General features: G+C 46.9%; 1 protein-coding gene across 1 annotated transcript; it reads left to right on the forward strand.

The window, feature by feature from the left end:
- Nucleotides 1-4,845: 4,845 nt before the first annotated feature.
- Nucleotides 4,846-14,187, forward strand: LOC139052106 (BEN domain-containing protein 5-like). The gene is made up of 3 exons (XM_070529205.1): nt 4,846-5,178; nt 13,094-13,313; nt 14,078-14,187. Exons 1-3 carry the CDS (start codon nt 4,846-4,848, stop codon nt 14,185-14,187), a joined length of 663 nt encoding a protein of 220 aa, XP_070385306.1.
- The last annotated feature ends 390 nt before the right edge of the window (nt 14,188-14,577 follow it).

The raw sequence follows: 14,577 nt of genomic DNA on the forward strand, positions 1-14,577 counted from the left end.
GAGAAAACCGCAATGTCAGTGAGAATGATCTCCTTTTCTGGTGTCGAAATCAATAACCAATGTTCTTGGTCAAGGCTATAAACGTTCCAAACTTCCAAGTGGAGATCTCCTTTTAGAACTCCGAGATCAAAATCAATATGAAAGGCTGCCAAATCTTGTCTTTTGGTGACGTTCCAGTGAATGTGACGCCGCATCGCACCATGAACACCAGCCGTGGTGTTGTATTTGATAGTGACCTGATTGACCTGACAGAGGCTGAACTACTTGAAGGCTGGGGTGACCAGAATGTGATCAGTGTAAAACGAATCAAGATGAGGTGCGATGGTAAAGAAATACAGACTAAGCATCTTATTCTCACATTCGGCTCAGGTGTTCTGCCTGAAACAATCGAGGCAGGCTATGTGATCAGGGTCAGGCCATATATACCAAATTTCCTCCGATGCTTTAAATGTCAAAGGTTCGGCCACAGTTCCCAGAACTGCTATGGCTGAATAACCTGTGCCAAATGGCAGCGACCATGAACATCCGTCCGAGTCATGCGCGAACACTGCACACTGAATTGTGAAGGGGAGCACCCTGCGTACTTGCGGTCCTGCCCATCTTGGAAAAAAGGAAAAGAAATAATGGCAATCAAAATCAAAGAGCAAATTTCGTTTAAAGAGGCACGCAGGCATGTATTCTTCTTGCCAAAGGGGCGCGTCGGGGCAGTGCCACATCTGCCTCCAGCGGCTGTCCGGCCCATACACAGTGAGCCGGCAGTGCCGTCACCTGCCCCCTGGGCGGTTGCAGCTGTCGCTGTTCCACCGTCCGAGATGAAGGGGCCATCGACCTCTGGGCTGGTGGCCTCAAAGGCCTCATCACTTAAGAGGCTTTCTCGACAAACAAATCGCTCTCAAGAGCCGGTGTCCAGCGCCTCGCAGGAGGCGATGTACACAACACTTAGTCAAACGGCACCACCAGCGCCTTAGGAGCGGCGAGAATCTTGACCGTTCCATAACAGAGAAACATCGCATTATGGGACCGGCAAAGGGCCCTGTAACCAAACTTTTCTTGTTAGACACACAGCACTAACCTCGTTCCCATAAGGATACGCAAATATTACAATGGAACGTGAGCGGACTTCTTCACAACCTTGACGATGTTAAAGAACTCCTCCGCAAATTCACTCCAAAGGTGCCGTGTGTACAAGAAACACACCTAATATTAATGCAGAAAAACTTTCTAAGACAATACGCCACTTTCCTCAAAGACCGTGATGATGCACTCACCTTCTCAGGGCGTGTAGCCGTAATAGCCTATAAGGGCGGTGAATGTCGGCAAATAAATCTCTGAACCTCCCTCGAGGCAGTTGCATTACGAGCTGTGCTATTTGGTCGGCTAATTACGGTTAGTTTGATGTACGTCTCCCCTTCCTATCAACTTACTAAAGCAGAGTTTCACAGCTTGATCGATGAACTTCCTCCACCATATATAGTCGTGGTGATCTAAATGCACATAGGCCCATGTGGGGCAACGCATGTGCGGATGCGTGTGGGCGCCTGATAGAAAATTTTGTTTTCTTTAGGTACTGCTTATTGAACAAAAAAGAACCAACATACTACACTGTTACACATAAAGTATACTCGTCCATAGACTTGAGCATAGTTTCGAGCTCACTATTTCCGTACCTGGAGTGGTCTGTTCCGAAGAACCCCTATGGGAGTGACTACTTCCCAATTACATTAAAGGTAACAAAACCAGATGCATGCTGTCCGCATTTTCCTTAATGGAACCTCGAATCAGCAAACTGGGAACTTTTTTCGAGAACTCGCATATTTAGGCGGTGATGACAATTCTGATTTTAACGTAGATGATGCTGTGGCATACCTAACTGATTGTGTTATTGATGCTGCAACAAAATGTATTAAACAATTTAACGGACTGGCAAAGAATCGTCGCAACCCATGGTGGAATGACGAATCTAGGAAAGCCCTAAAAAAATCAAAACAAAGATTGTGGATTTTTTTACAATTCTCCAACAGCTGAAAACCTTATTTCATTGTAGCCAGAATAATGTCTCAGGCTTTTGCTATCCTGAGGTTTGACTATGTGGTAATTGAATGCTACACTAATGAACTTGTTTGGCATGGGAAAATTTGTGTTTATAGCATTGAAGAACCATTTATAAAAAAAAACTTTCAATGTATCTCCAGATAGGTTCTGCTTACGTAGTTTGTAGTTTACTTTTTGCCAGCGGCGATGCTGGCTAGTCTTATAGCACGTGCTTGATGCACAAGCAATGTGGAAATGAGGTATAATCACATTCACTGATTATGCATGCTTATTGTATGCAGTCTTCTGTAGGGTATTCTTTCTAATGTCAGGTTTGATATTTTTTGTGTAAAACAGAAAAAACTAGGAAAGGTAGGTTGGCTAACCACATAGGTGTGCTGCTTTTATTTCAGGGGACAGTCCCAGTACTTGCAGAGCTGGGTGTGGAAGCTCCACTCTTCACACCAGTTGGTGGAAAGGCAAGCTGTGTTTGCTTATCTGAATCAAACTAGTTTATGTCATTATAAACGAGAATATGTGCCGACTACTTTACTCAGTACTAACTGTGGAGCTTAGTGTATGCAGTTGTCAAAGCAGCCAGTACAGCAGTGTTCTGCAGAAATAACAGGTGCTGACGTGCTAGTATTTCAAGTTCATTTGCAGTGCCTATAAAGATTGTCATTATTCCACTAAAATTCGTATTTCTGGGAATGTACCACTCCTACAATTGTTTTATTCGTCTATTAAAATGAATGCTCTGCTAGCAGTGGTGCATTGCTGGGTGAGCAGGAAAAGTCGACATCCATCGTCTATGAGCAATGGTTTGTTTATAAGAGTACTTATTTGCAGTAATACCTTGTTAACTGAAAGTAGTAAAATCTGGAAAAAATTTTGAGACAAGTGAATTTTCCAAATAATCAGTCATGGAAATTGCAGTGAAAAGTTGAGTTCGTTTTAAAAAAATTTACTGCTAATGACAAGCTTTTCAACAACAGCTAAACATAAAGGTTTCAAAGAAATAAATAAAAACATGCCAGAGATATCAATCGGCTCCATTTTGTGGCAATGCAGTCTTACTCTGTGCATGAAAAGTGCGTAGGGCTGGTCTGCTTCGTGGTAGCTCCTGGACCTAGAAAAGCGTCCTCGAGCCGCTTCACACATCGCATGAGCTGATCGTTCCCGACGCTGCATTTAACATTATTTCTAAGCAAGTAAAGCACGTTTCTTGTTTCAGCAGATGTCGGCACCTTTTTAGGTCTTTCATTATCATTGCCTTCACCGCCCCTTCCATTTGTAGCCATCCCAGCGATTTCGGTGTCAGTAAATTCACCTATCACCGGTACATCCTGGTTGCATAGCACACACTTGTAAATGCTCATGTCGCTTTCTACTATGCAACACAAGTAGCACAGACTTACAGGGTACCCTGCCACAGAAAGCGATGTGAGCATTCACGAGTATGCGCTATATGCAAGCAGGGCATACCGAAACGCATGCTGCACATGGGTTTTTATTCTATGCTGTATAGACTAAAATTCAGTGCCGCGAGCATTGTGTAGAATAAAAGTAAAACGGAAATTAGACCTCTGATGGTAAATAGCATGCGTTGCACAAAGCGAACACAACGAACTGTGTCAAGCATGCTATTTTGCAAGGCCTGCCTCTGCGCATGTCTCTCCCATCACATGATGCGCTACATGGTTGCTTGACAAAGTTGTTATGCCACTAGGTTCTGAGTTCACATCCTAGGAAAGTGTCCACTTCGTGGTAGGTGCAGCAGTCTTGCGCGAAGCTTGTTTAACGGTCCTGCGGCAGAGTTCTTGTTCCACTCTTAGTGAAGATTTTGAGGTATCCGCTATTTGGTCCAAAAATAGTTCGATGCCTTGGAAAAATTCCACTGCCGATTTTTTCTTAGATATTGCCGCCAGCATTACGAGAAGACAAAGACGACCGACATATCCCAACTGCGTAGCCGCCACACCGCGAGCGTCAAGCAAAGCACCGCAAGGCAACGCTCGGCCGGTGCTGACAGGCCGGCGGCTCGTGCGCGAGAATCGGACGATTGGCACGCGACAGCAGGCGAGAAAGGGGCGGGCGACGTTCGAAGGAGCGAAGCTCGAGGGACGTTTTTGTTGTTGTTGAGTGCTCAGTCGGTTTTTGTTGACGGGCACAGGTTCGCCCAGCATAAATCAGTTTTCGCAGAAACGGCTGTTGTAACTGTTGGTTACATATCTGGTGGAGGTGCTGGGTATGATTCCAAGCCCCACACACGCAAGGGAAGGTAGCCCGGATCCCCGAAGTTTGGAACCAACAGAATTAACGCCTGTCCACCAACGCACGAGTCGCCGCATACGAGGTGAGGCCCCCGAGTTTGGTCCTCTCGCCGATTCACCAAGGGCAGCGGCGGCAGCCAGCCGAGGTACTAGTGCGATGGCTACTCAAATAACCCCTTCTCACGTCGTCGTTGACTCACCCCGGACGCCAGAATCCTTCCACGGAGACACATTTGAGGATGCCGAGGACTGGCTCGAAAACTTCGAGCGTGTCGCCAGGTGTAACGGCTGGGACGAGTCAAAGAAACTCCGGTATGTGTACTTCGCGCTGGAGGAATCTGCACGCACGTGGTTTCAGAACCACGAAGCGTCGCTATCATCGTGGAACGACTTCCGACGAGAGCTGCTAGCTACATACCCGAGCACGGACCGCCGAGAGAGGGCAGAAGCCGCTCTTCAGGCGAGGAACCAGCGGAACAACGAAAGTGTGACCATGTACATTGAAGACATGACCCACCTCTTCCGCCGAGCCGACCCAGACATGGCTGAGGACAAGAAATTGCGGCACCTAATGCGCGGTGTGAAACAGGAACTCTTTGCCGGCCTGGTTCGTAACCCGCCCCGTTCTGTAGCCGAATTTCGATCAGAGGCGACGACGATGGAGAAGACGCTGCAGCAGCGTGCGCGGCAGTACAACAAAGATGTATGCGTCGCATCATTTGACGTTGGGTCAGGAGCCCTCCCCAACAACATGGACATCCTACGCGAAATGGTGAGGTCCGTCGTACGAGAAGAGCTGCAGAAACTGCAGCTGGCCCAAAGCCCTCCTACGGTGTTCTCCCTTGCTGATGTTGTACGTGAAGAAGTCCGGCAAGTAATTTGTGAGCCAGAGCCTCAGATACGGCCCCACGCACAGCCAGAGCGTCAGCCGCGGATGTCGTACGCCCAAGCTTTACGTCAGGACCTAGGACGCGCCGACTTTGGACGAACGGCCACAATACCCCAGGTACTTCCTCGCAATGTGCAGCCCATGCCAGAAGGAAGCCCACGTAAAAGCGATGTGTGGCGCACTGCAGACCGGCGTCCCCTCTGCTATCACTGTGGAGAGGCTGGTCACCTATACCGGGAATGCCAGTATCGCCGAGTAGGACTGCGTGGCTTTTCTGTGAATGCACCTTGCCCCCGAAACGGTGAGCGCCCTTATGAGATTGAGGCATTTTTATCTACGCGCCAAACTGTTCGGAACACCCAGCAACATGAACATCGATCAGCAGCGCCTACGCGTTATAGGTCGCCCAGTCCGCGTCCCGCTTCCATTTCACCGAGGCGACGCTCCCAAAGTCCGCGACGGGAAAACTAGAGCCAGCGACCTGTGGAGGCAAGGCCGCTGACGCCCGGAACACCGAAGGCCCTCCATCGCCAATCCGACAAGACGAGGGCAGTGACGAAACGACGGACAAGCGCAGTGATGACACCGTTACTTCCGAGTTGCGCGTCATCATCGACGACTTCGAAGTGACTGCATTGATAGACACTGGTGCGGACTATTCAGTTATTAGCAGTGTACTCGCCAGAAAATTGAAAAAGGTATTGACCCATTGGACCGGATCTCCAATACGTACAGCGGGGGGACACTTAGTCGACCCCGTAGGAATGTGCACAGCAAGAATCAGAATTAGAGGCTTTACATACGTCAGCAGCTTTATTGTTCTCCCTGAGTGTTCCCGTGATCTGATACTGGGCATGGACTTTTTGCGAACGAATGGCGCAATTATCGACTTGCAAGAATCACGCGTGTTGTTTTCCACAGAAAATGCTGTTACCATTTCTGATACAGAAGAGCCACATATTTCCTCTCTTCGTATTGTGGATGAAGACGTGACGGTGCCGGCACGGTGCAGTATGACTGTCGTTGTAAGGAGCGACATATTTCGTGACTTTGAGGGACTTGAAGACAGAAATATCGGGCTGCTACTGGAAAAGCAAATATGCGTGGCAAGAGGCCTAGTTCACCTGCGTAACAGATATGCGGACGTCCTTTTGACTAACTTTGGCAATGAGGCACAACAAGTGGCGAAGGGAACAGCCATAGCGTCTCTTCATGACTATGCACAATTTGCAGGTGTGTCAACCCTCGATGCAGCATCACCAGCTTCTGCCACCTTAGACAGTGTCCTTACCTCTATCGACATTGACCGAGAGCTGTCATCACTACAAAGAGATGAGATTGTGAACTTGGTCACAGAGTTTGCGGAATGCTTTTCGACTTCATCGAAAGTCCGTCGTACTCCCGTTGCAAAACACCGTATTGTGGTTGAAGAACCTGCAAGACCAGTTCGCCACACCCTTACCGAGTAGCTCCAAAGGAAGGAGAAGCGATAAGAAGTCAAGTACAGGAAATGCTCAAGGACGATGTAATACAACCATCCAATAGTTCATGGGCATCTCCGGTAGTCCTAGTCAAAAAGAAGGATAACACGCTACGATTTTGTGTTGACTACAGGAAACTCAACCTCGTCACGAAGCGGGATGTTTATCCACTCCCCCGCATCGACACCTTGGACAAACTACGCAATGCTTACTTCTTCTCTTCTCTGGATCTCAAAAGCGGATACTGGCAGATAGAAGTGGACGAGCGAGATCGCGAAAAAACGGCATTTGTGACACCGGATGGTTTATACGAGTTTAAGGTGCTTCCATTTGGTCTGTGTTCTGCGCCAGCCACTTTCCAACGGATGATGGACACTGTTCTCTCCGGACTGAAATGGCAGTCGTGCCTCGTCTACCTTGATGATGTGGTGGTCTTCTCCACTACATTCGAGCAGCACGTGCAGCGACTGAGAGCAGTTCTGGATGCTATTCGCACGGCGGGATTGACCATAAAACCTGAAAAATGCCACTTCGGCTTTCGCGAGCTCCGCTTCCTCGGACACATTTTCAGTGCTGAAGGCGTCCGTCCCGATCCTGAGAAGATCACTGCAGTAGAAATGTTTCCGAAGCCAAGAGACAAAAAAACTATTAGACGTTTCCTGGGACTGTGTGCCTACTACAGGCGTTTCGTAGAAAATTTTTCTAAAATTGCCGAACCACTCACGCGACTGACAAAAGAAGATGTCCCTTTTTCTTGGGAGAAAGAACAAGAAGACGCCTTCTCTGAACTACGACAGCGTTTGCAGAGTCCTCCTATACTTGCCCATTTTGATGAAAATGCCGAAACGGACATCCACACCGACGCGAGTAACGTTGGTCTCGGTGCTATACTTATTCAGTGGCAGAATGGAGAAGAAAAAGTCATTGCGTACGCAATCCGTACCTTATCGAAAGCCGAGACAAATTACTCGGCTACAGAAAAGGAATGCCTGGCGGTTATATGGGCCATCAGTAAGTTCCGGCCTTACTTATAAGGCAGACCGTTTCGAGCCATAAGCGACCATCACTCATTGTGCTGGCTGGCGAACCTCAAGGACCCTTCTGGAAGACTCGCTAGATGGAGTTTGCGTCTCCAGGAGTATGACATTACGGTCGTTTACAAGTCCGGTCTCAAGCACAATGATGCTGACTGCTTATCACGCGCACCAATCGAAACTACGTCACCTGAATACGAGCAAGATTTCCCATTTCTTGGGGCTGTGAACACGACGGAAATGGCTCATCATCAGCGTACTGATCCGGAATCACTCCTGCTCATCGAGTACCTGGAGGGTCGACAAGTGAAAGTGCCTCGAGTTTTCGTTCGCGGATTGTGTTCGTATGTCCTCCGGAACAACGTCCTCTACAAACGAAACTTCGAGCACAGTGGTGAGACGTTTCTACTTCTCGTACCATCATCGCTGCGAGCTGAAATCTTAGAAGCTTGCCATGATGACCCTGCAGCTGGCCACTTAGGCGTTAGTAGGACTCTGTCGAGAATCCGCCAGAAATGTTAATGGCCGAAGTTGATGAATTCAGTGCAGCACTATGTCAAATCGGGCCGAGATTGTCAAAGACGCAAAACACCGCCACTCAAACCAGCAGGTTTTCTACAACCGATACAGCCACCAACAGCGCCATTTGAACAAATAGGAGTGGATTTACTTGGACCATTTCCAGTTTCAACCTCAGGAAAGCGGTGGATTGTGGTAGCAACCGATTATTTGACCCGGTATGCTGAGACCTGTTCTCTTACAAAAAGAACCGCCGTTGAAGTGGCTCAGTTTTTTGTCACAGACATAGTATTACGACATGGCGCACCTAGGGTACTCATAACAGACAAAGGAACACCTTTTGTGGCCCGTTTGATGCAGTCTGTTATGAAACTAACCCATACTGCTCATAGGAAAACCACAGCGTACCATCCACAAACAAACGGCCTGACTGAACGGCTCAATAGAACGCTCGCTGACATGATCTCAATGTACGTGGACGTCGAGCCTCGGACATGGGACAGTATTCTACCATATGCCACCTTTGCGTATAATACTGTAGTACAAGAAACGACACATTTCACGCCATTTGAACTTGTTTACGGTCGGACAGTAACAACCACACTGGACGCGATGTTACCTGTAGACAACAGCACCGAAGACGACCCTGACGTTAGCGAGTACATAGAAAGGGCAGAAGAAGCACGGCAGTTGGCAAGGCACCGTATCATACAACAGCAACACGTGGACGCAAACCGGTACAACCTAGGGCGAAGAGAGGTACAGTACAACCCCGGAGACAAAGTGTGGGTATGGACGCCTATACGTACACCCGGCCTTTCGGAGAAGTTACTGCGCCGTTACTTTGGCCCTTACAAAGTACTTCGCCGGTTAAGTCCCTTAAACTACGAGGTAACTCCTGACGGCCAAGTCTGCTCCACACGACGCAGAACTCGCCCAGAGGTCGTACACGTAGAACGAATGAAGCCATACTACGAACGACATTGATTAACAGAAGTTGCACATACGACCAAGCCTAGCACCGGCCATCCTCTGACCACTGTCCTTCCAAAGCAGTTGGCCTCTCTAGGCCTTACCTACGCATCGGGACGATGCTTCTTCGGAGGGGGCTAATGCCGCCAGCATTACGAGAAGACAAAAACGACCGACATATCCCAACTGCGTAGCCGCCACACCGCGAGCGTCAAGCAAAGCACCGCAAGGCAACGCTCGGCCGGTGCTGACAGGCCGGCGGCTCGTGCGCGAGAATCGGACGATTGGCACGCGACAGCAGGCGAGAAAGAGGAGGACGACGTTCGAAGGAGCGAAGCTCGAGGGACGTTTTTGTTGTTGTTGAGTGCTCAGTCGGTTTTTGTTGACGGGCACAGGTTCGCCCAGCATAAATCAGTTTTCGCAGAAACGGCTGTTGTAACTGTTGGTTACAATATGAGAGTTTGAGTTAACACGGTATTACTGTAGTATGATAAGGCAGCTCAGGAGTTCTTACCATGTTTACTAAGTAGTGTGCCAAGGCCTTGATTCAGTCTAGTTGGTCTCGTACTGGGAGCCTCAATATCGGTTAAAATGCAGGGACAGATAAATGACTACCGCATATGGTGCTAGCTCCCAACTGCTTATTTTGGAAAGGAAGATGTCCTTTTATGGACTCTCCACACGTCCACAATGGTGTGACATCCTGTAAATGACAGCACGCAAACATCACTTTTTAATTAACCAAGTTCTTTATGGGATGGTGACAGGGACGGAGTGCTGACGCTCCTGTCTGCTAAGTACCGAGTATGAACAGCTTCTATTACCTCGCATGTCAGCGGTTGTCTGGCTCTGCCCACGATACTGCACTGGTCAAACAAATGTGCAACCACACTTTCTACAATATTGGGCCAGTGACTCACTGCCAAATTTATTTACACTGTTATGCTCCCGTAGCCAATCATTCAGGCATCATCCTGTTTGTCCTACATAAGATTGCAGATTGTATTGCAGGTGTAAGTGGCAGATGACGCAGTGGTGTTTGGCAACAGCATTCAGGTTAGTCATCCAGCATAGCCTTGCTAGCTTGTTAGGTGCAGAGAATACTAGTTGTACATTCAATTGCTGGCCAATCTTTTTTGAGTTGTGTGATAACTTATGTATTTAATAAAAAGAAAAGCCTCGCAGTTAAAAAACAATTTGTCCTGGTCTGGGACTGGAACCCGGGACCACTGCCTTTCCGGGGCAGCCGCTCTACCATCTGAGCTAACCTGCGGCTAGCAGATGGCAGGGCGAAGTCGAACTTGTTGACAACTCGAAGCAATTAAAGGCAAGAGTTTGACCTAATATTTCTGCGGAAAACCGCAAGGTAAATAGGGGCGTGCCAAGGCATTGATAATCTGCAACCGCAAATCATTCGCAGCCACGACTCTAGGCAACATTCAGTACGAGAAAAGAGAGCAAAAATAAAGTTTGGTTTGAGTTTTCTCGGCTGCTAATCAACCCCTTTTTTTCTGCAAGAATATCTTGGCAATTGCTATGAACGGTTGGATGTCTGCTTTACCCTTTATTAATTACTTCTCTCCAACTTGCGGGTTTCTGTAGACCTATTAGGTCATCCTCTTGCCTGTGCTTCGAGTTGTCGACAAATTTGACTTCGCCCTGCCATCTACTAGCCGCTTGGTTAGCTCGCATGGTAGAGCGGCTGCCCCGGAAAGGCAGTGGTCCCGGGTTCGAGTTCCAGACCACGACAAATTGTTTTTCAACTGCGATGCTTTTCTTTTTATTAAATACATAAGTTATCACACAACTCGAAAAAGATTGGCCAGCGATTGAATGTACAACTAGTATTCTCTGCACCTAACAAGCTAGCAAGGGTATGCCGGATGACTAACCCAAATGATGATGCCAAACTCCACTGCGAAAAAAAGCGTGAAAATAAGTTTGTTGATTGTGCCTCGTGCATCATCGGGCAATACACCTGCAGTGCTTTAGATTCTCTATGTAGGACAAACAGGATGATGCCTGAATGATTGGCTACGGGAGCATAACAATGTAAAGAAATTTGGCAGTTAGTCAGTAGCGTGCCATTGTAGAAAGTGTGGTTGCACCTTTGACCAGTGCAGAATCGGGGCAGGGCCGGACAGCAGCTGACATGTGGTGTAATAGAAGCTGTTCATATTAAGTACTTAGTAGACAAGTGCGTTTACATTGTGCCTTTGTCACTATACCATAAGGAACTGGCAGCATACGTTCTAGGAGAGAAAAAATAATAGAGTAATGCAGAATGTTGCAGGAAGCTCATTGCATAAAAGATATCTGATATAGTTTAAGTCCTGCATCTGTTGCGCTACCCAATAAAGAAAAACCCATGCTAACGGTGGTATCCTACATGTGCGTGGAATGTGGTTTGGGGAAAGTACCATGTGTTGAACAGTTGCTTATGCTATTGTGTAACATTAAGAGCTTTTTTTTCAATGCCATGAAACCAGTTGAAGACTAGTGCCCTTTCTGTCCTGTCATCCTTTCTGTATTGTATTGTAAGGCATTTTTTTTCCTCCAGAGGATGAGTACTTCTATTCAATTAGTTCAACACTGCACGTGACATTAGGTATTGCCTAATGACTCGGGCTCTGAGCAAGGTGTGCGACTACTGTGCAATGCAAAAGAGCAAAAGCAGTGCCAGTGTCCAACTGAAATGACACAGCAAGTCAACATTGCCTTGTCATCGGGGGAAATTGTACAGGGATGCCAAAATGTGTCATGCCTTGTTGTGTCTTTATTCTCGCATTTGCTAGCTGCCTTGCATGACACTGCATTGGCCACCTGCCTTCAGAACTGCATAATTGCCCTCTGTAGTCGTGATGATCATGACCACGGTTTCGTTCGCAGCTGTTGTGACAAGTAGTAGTTCATTGGGACTTGGTGCAATGCATGCTGTCTCACAAACATGGTGGCTATTGAGGATAGTGATTGTACTGTGGCCAGGCGTGCATCAAATCAGCCAGTTACATTGAGATTGTTGTATAATCTGTTGTACAGCCAGCTCAGTGGTGAAAAAATTATCGGGATGGACATGTGGTAGTGAATAGCATGCCTCCGACAAAGATGCGGCCAAGTCTTGTGCTATGACTGCACTGCAAAGAAAGTACTTCCTCAAGGCCCTTGCCGCTGGGAGCAGTATGATCACTCGCGAAATGACATCTGCAGCTCCTGCACTGCTTATATGTGAAGTAGAAACAGGATTTGCGGATTGATTCATTATAAAAGTGTGTTGGTGTGAACATTTGTTTTTTTTTCTTTTCATACCCTTAACAATTCAACATTTGGTTAATTCAGAATTTAGTTCCAGTCCTGTGAAATTTGAATGAATGAGGTATTACTGTATTACACCCCTTCTTTCACCGCATGTGTAATTTGAGCTCACTGGGGTACTGCAAGAACAGTTTTCAGCCTCAAGGGTAAGATTGCTAGCTCTGGGACAAAGCAGCTCCTTAAGCGTGCAATAAGTTTTACTGTGGTTTTCTACTCTTCTCATCTGCTTCCCTAGACTTTTTCTCAAGTCTAAATAAAAACTAGTATATCCCGTACAAAAGGTGCTTGTCGCTGTCTGTGGGATTAAATGTGGTGAATCCTCCGAGGTAGAATTGTTGTCCCTGGGCCATTATCAGTGAAGCTTCATCGACTAGGGCTTCCTACAGTCAGGGCGTAAACTTTGAACCTTTTGCATATATCTTGGTTTTATCCTTGAGTGCCATCACTGTTTGGCAACCTACTTTTCCTTAATAACTGTTACCTTTTTTTATCCATTATTTCAAGAACAGAGACTTTTTCTGAGAGTACATATGCTCTTTTGTATTTGAGTAATTAATCTTTTGCAATTTTTATCTTTCGTAGGTTCACATTGGAAATGGCCTATTTATCTGTGCCAACAAGTGGAGGTGGGTCAATCAAGCAAAGACAGACAGCACGTTTGCCAGGGAGGTTGCCCGGTGCCTGTGGCAGCCACATGAATTGGTCGGCAAGAGTGTCACGGGCAAAGTTTGCATGCGCAAACTGAAGGAAGGTGGCGAGGCAAAGCCAGCATTAACACCAGAGAAACTTGGTGCAGTTCGAAGTAAGTAGACCCTGTCCTGCTAGCTCATGATTTCATAACGATTGCGAAGTGTGTTGAAGTTAAAGGAGCAATGCCTATCACATGGTGCTATTTCTCCACGAATATAATGGGCTGTAAGATGGGGTTGTATAGAGGTGATCTTCTTATATGGGCCGACATAGTTTACATCTACACATCAGGGGCATGCATAGCTGTATGTGCATATTTAGTGATGCGCTCTCGCTAACAAAAACTATCACTTAGTTTCTATGGTGGTATTATAGGTGCATTAATCTTTCCTATTAATAGTTCTGCACTGGCATCAATGCTGTGTTTTCCATCTGCATATTCCGCGGTGCGGTAGCGAAAAGCTGTGTAATTTGTGTAGTCACTTGCATGAGCTGGTATATACTTGATTAATTAATGTAAAATATGTGTGGAAATGTATTAGACTATTTCTGTGGCGTTTTATTGCAATTCTGCAGCCATTTATATTGTTTGTAAAACACAAACATTTCACAGAGATGGGAACAAGACAATGCGAGGACGAGCGCTTGCTTTCAACTGCTGTGGTTAATGTTGAAATATCAATTTACGTTGGTAAAAAACTCGTAAGCCTCCGTGCTCTATTTTTGTGGTTTCTCTGTGAGATGTTCACGCTTTACACTCAATATTGTGCCAGAACTAGCCCAATCAGTTACGCAGCGGAGCCACCTACTGTGCATGTCAGTTCCAATGGCTTGTGGAATCTAACAGGACATGCTTTGTTTGCATTTTTTGTGCAGAGTCATACGAGCACTTTGTGGCGATCCATCCGAGCGCTGTAGACACAGAGGCCAGGAGGCTCAAGGACTTCAACAAGCACCTGGCCACCATGCTGCGTGATGCTAAATAAAGATGGTTTGTGCTGCGTGCCCTAAAAAGTGTCCTCTTCGGAGCTGGCTCATTTCCCGACTCATGTGCGATTGAAATTCACTCGCTGCAATGCTGGCAGACGATGTTACTGTGTGCAACTTCATCAGAAATATTGCATGTACAATAGGACTCGTTCAACACAAATGAGAACACTTGTACAATGTAGCTAAATAAGAATAGCGTCTTTTGCATAGCTGAAGAGAACAGTTTCGTGTAGCATACACAAACGAGAACGATATCGTGGAGCGTAGCCATGCGAGAACGATATCGTTGAGCGTAGCCATGCGAGAACTATATCGCCAAGCATAGCTATGCGAGAATAATCTCGTTTAACATACCCACACGAGAACGATCTCGCTTACTGTAGCCA

This window comes from Dermacentor albipictus, unplaced genomic scaffold (genome assembly GCF_038994185.2).
Source record: "Dermacentor albipictus isolate Rhodes 1998 colony unplaced genomic scaffold, USDA_Dalb.pri_finalv2 scaffold_18, whole genome shotgun sequence".
Lineage (NCBI taxonomy): Eukaryota > Metazoa > Arthropoda > Arachnida > Ixodida > Ixodidae > Dermacentor > Dermacentor albipictus.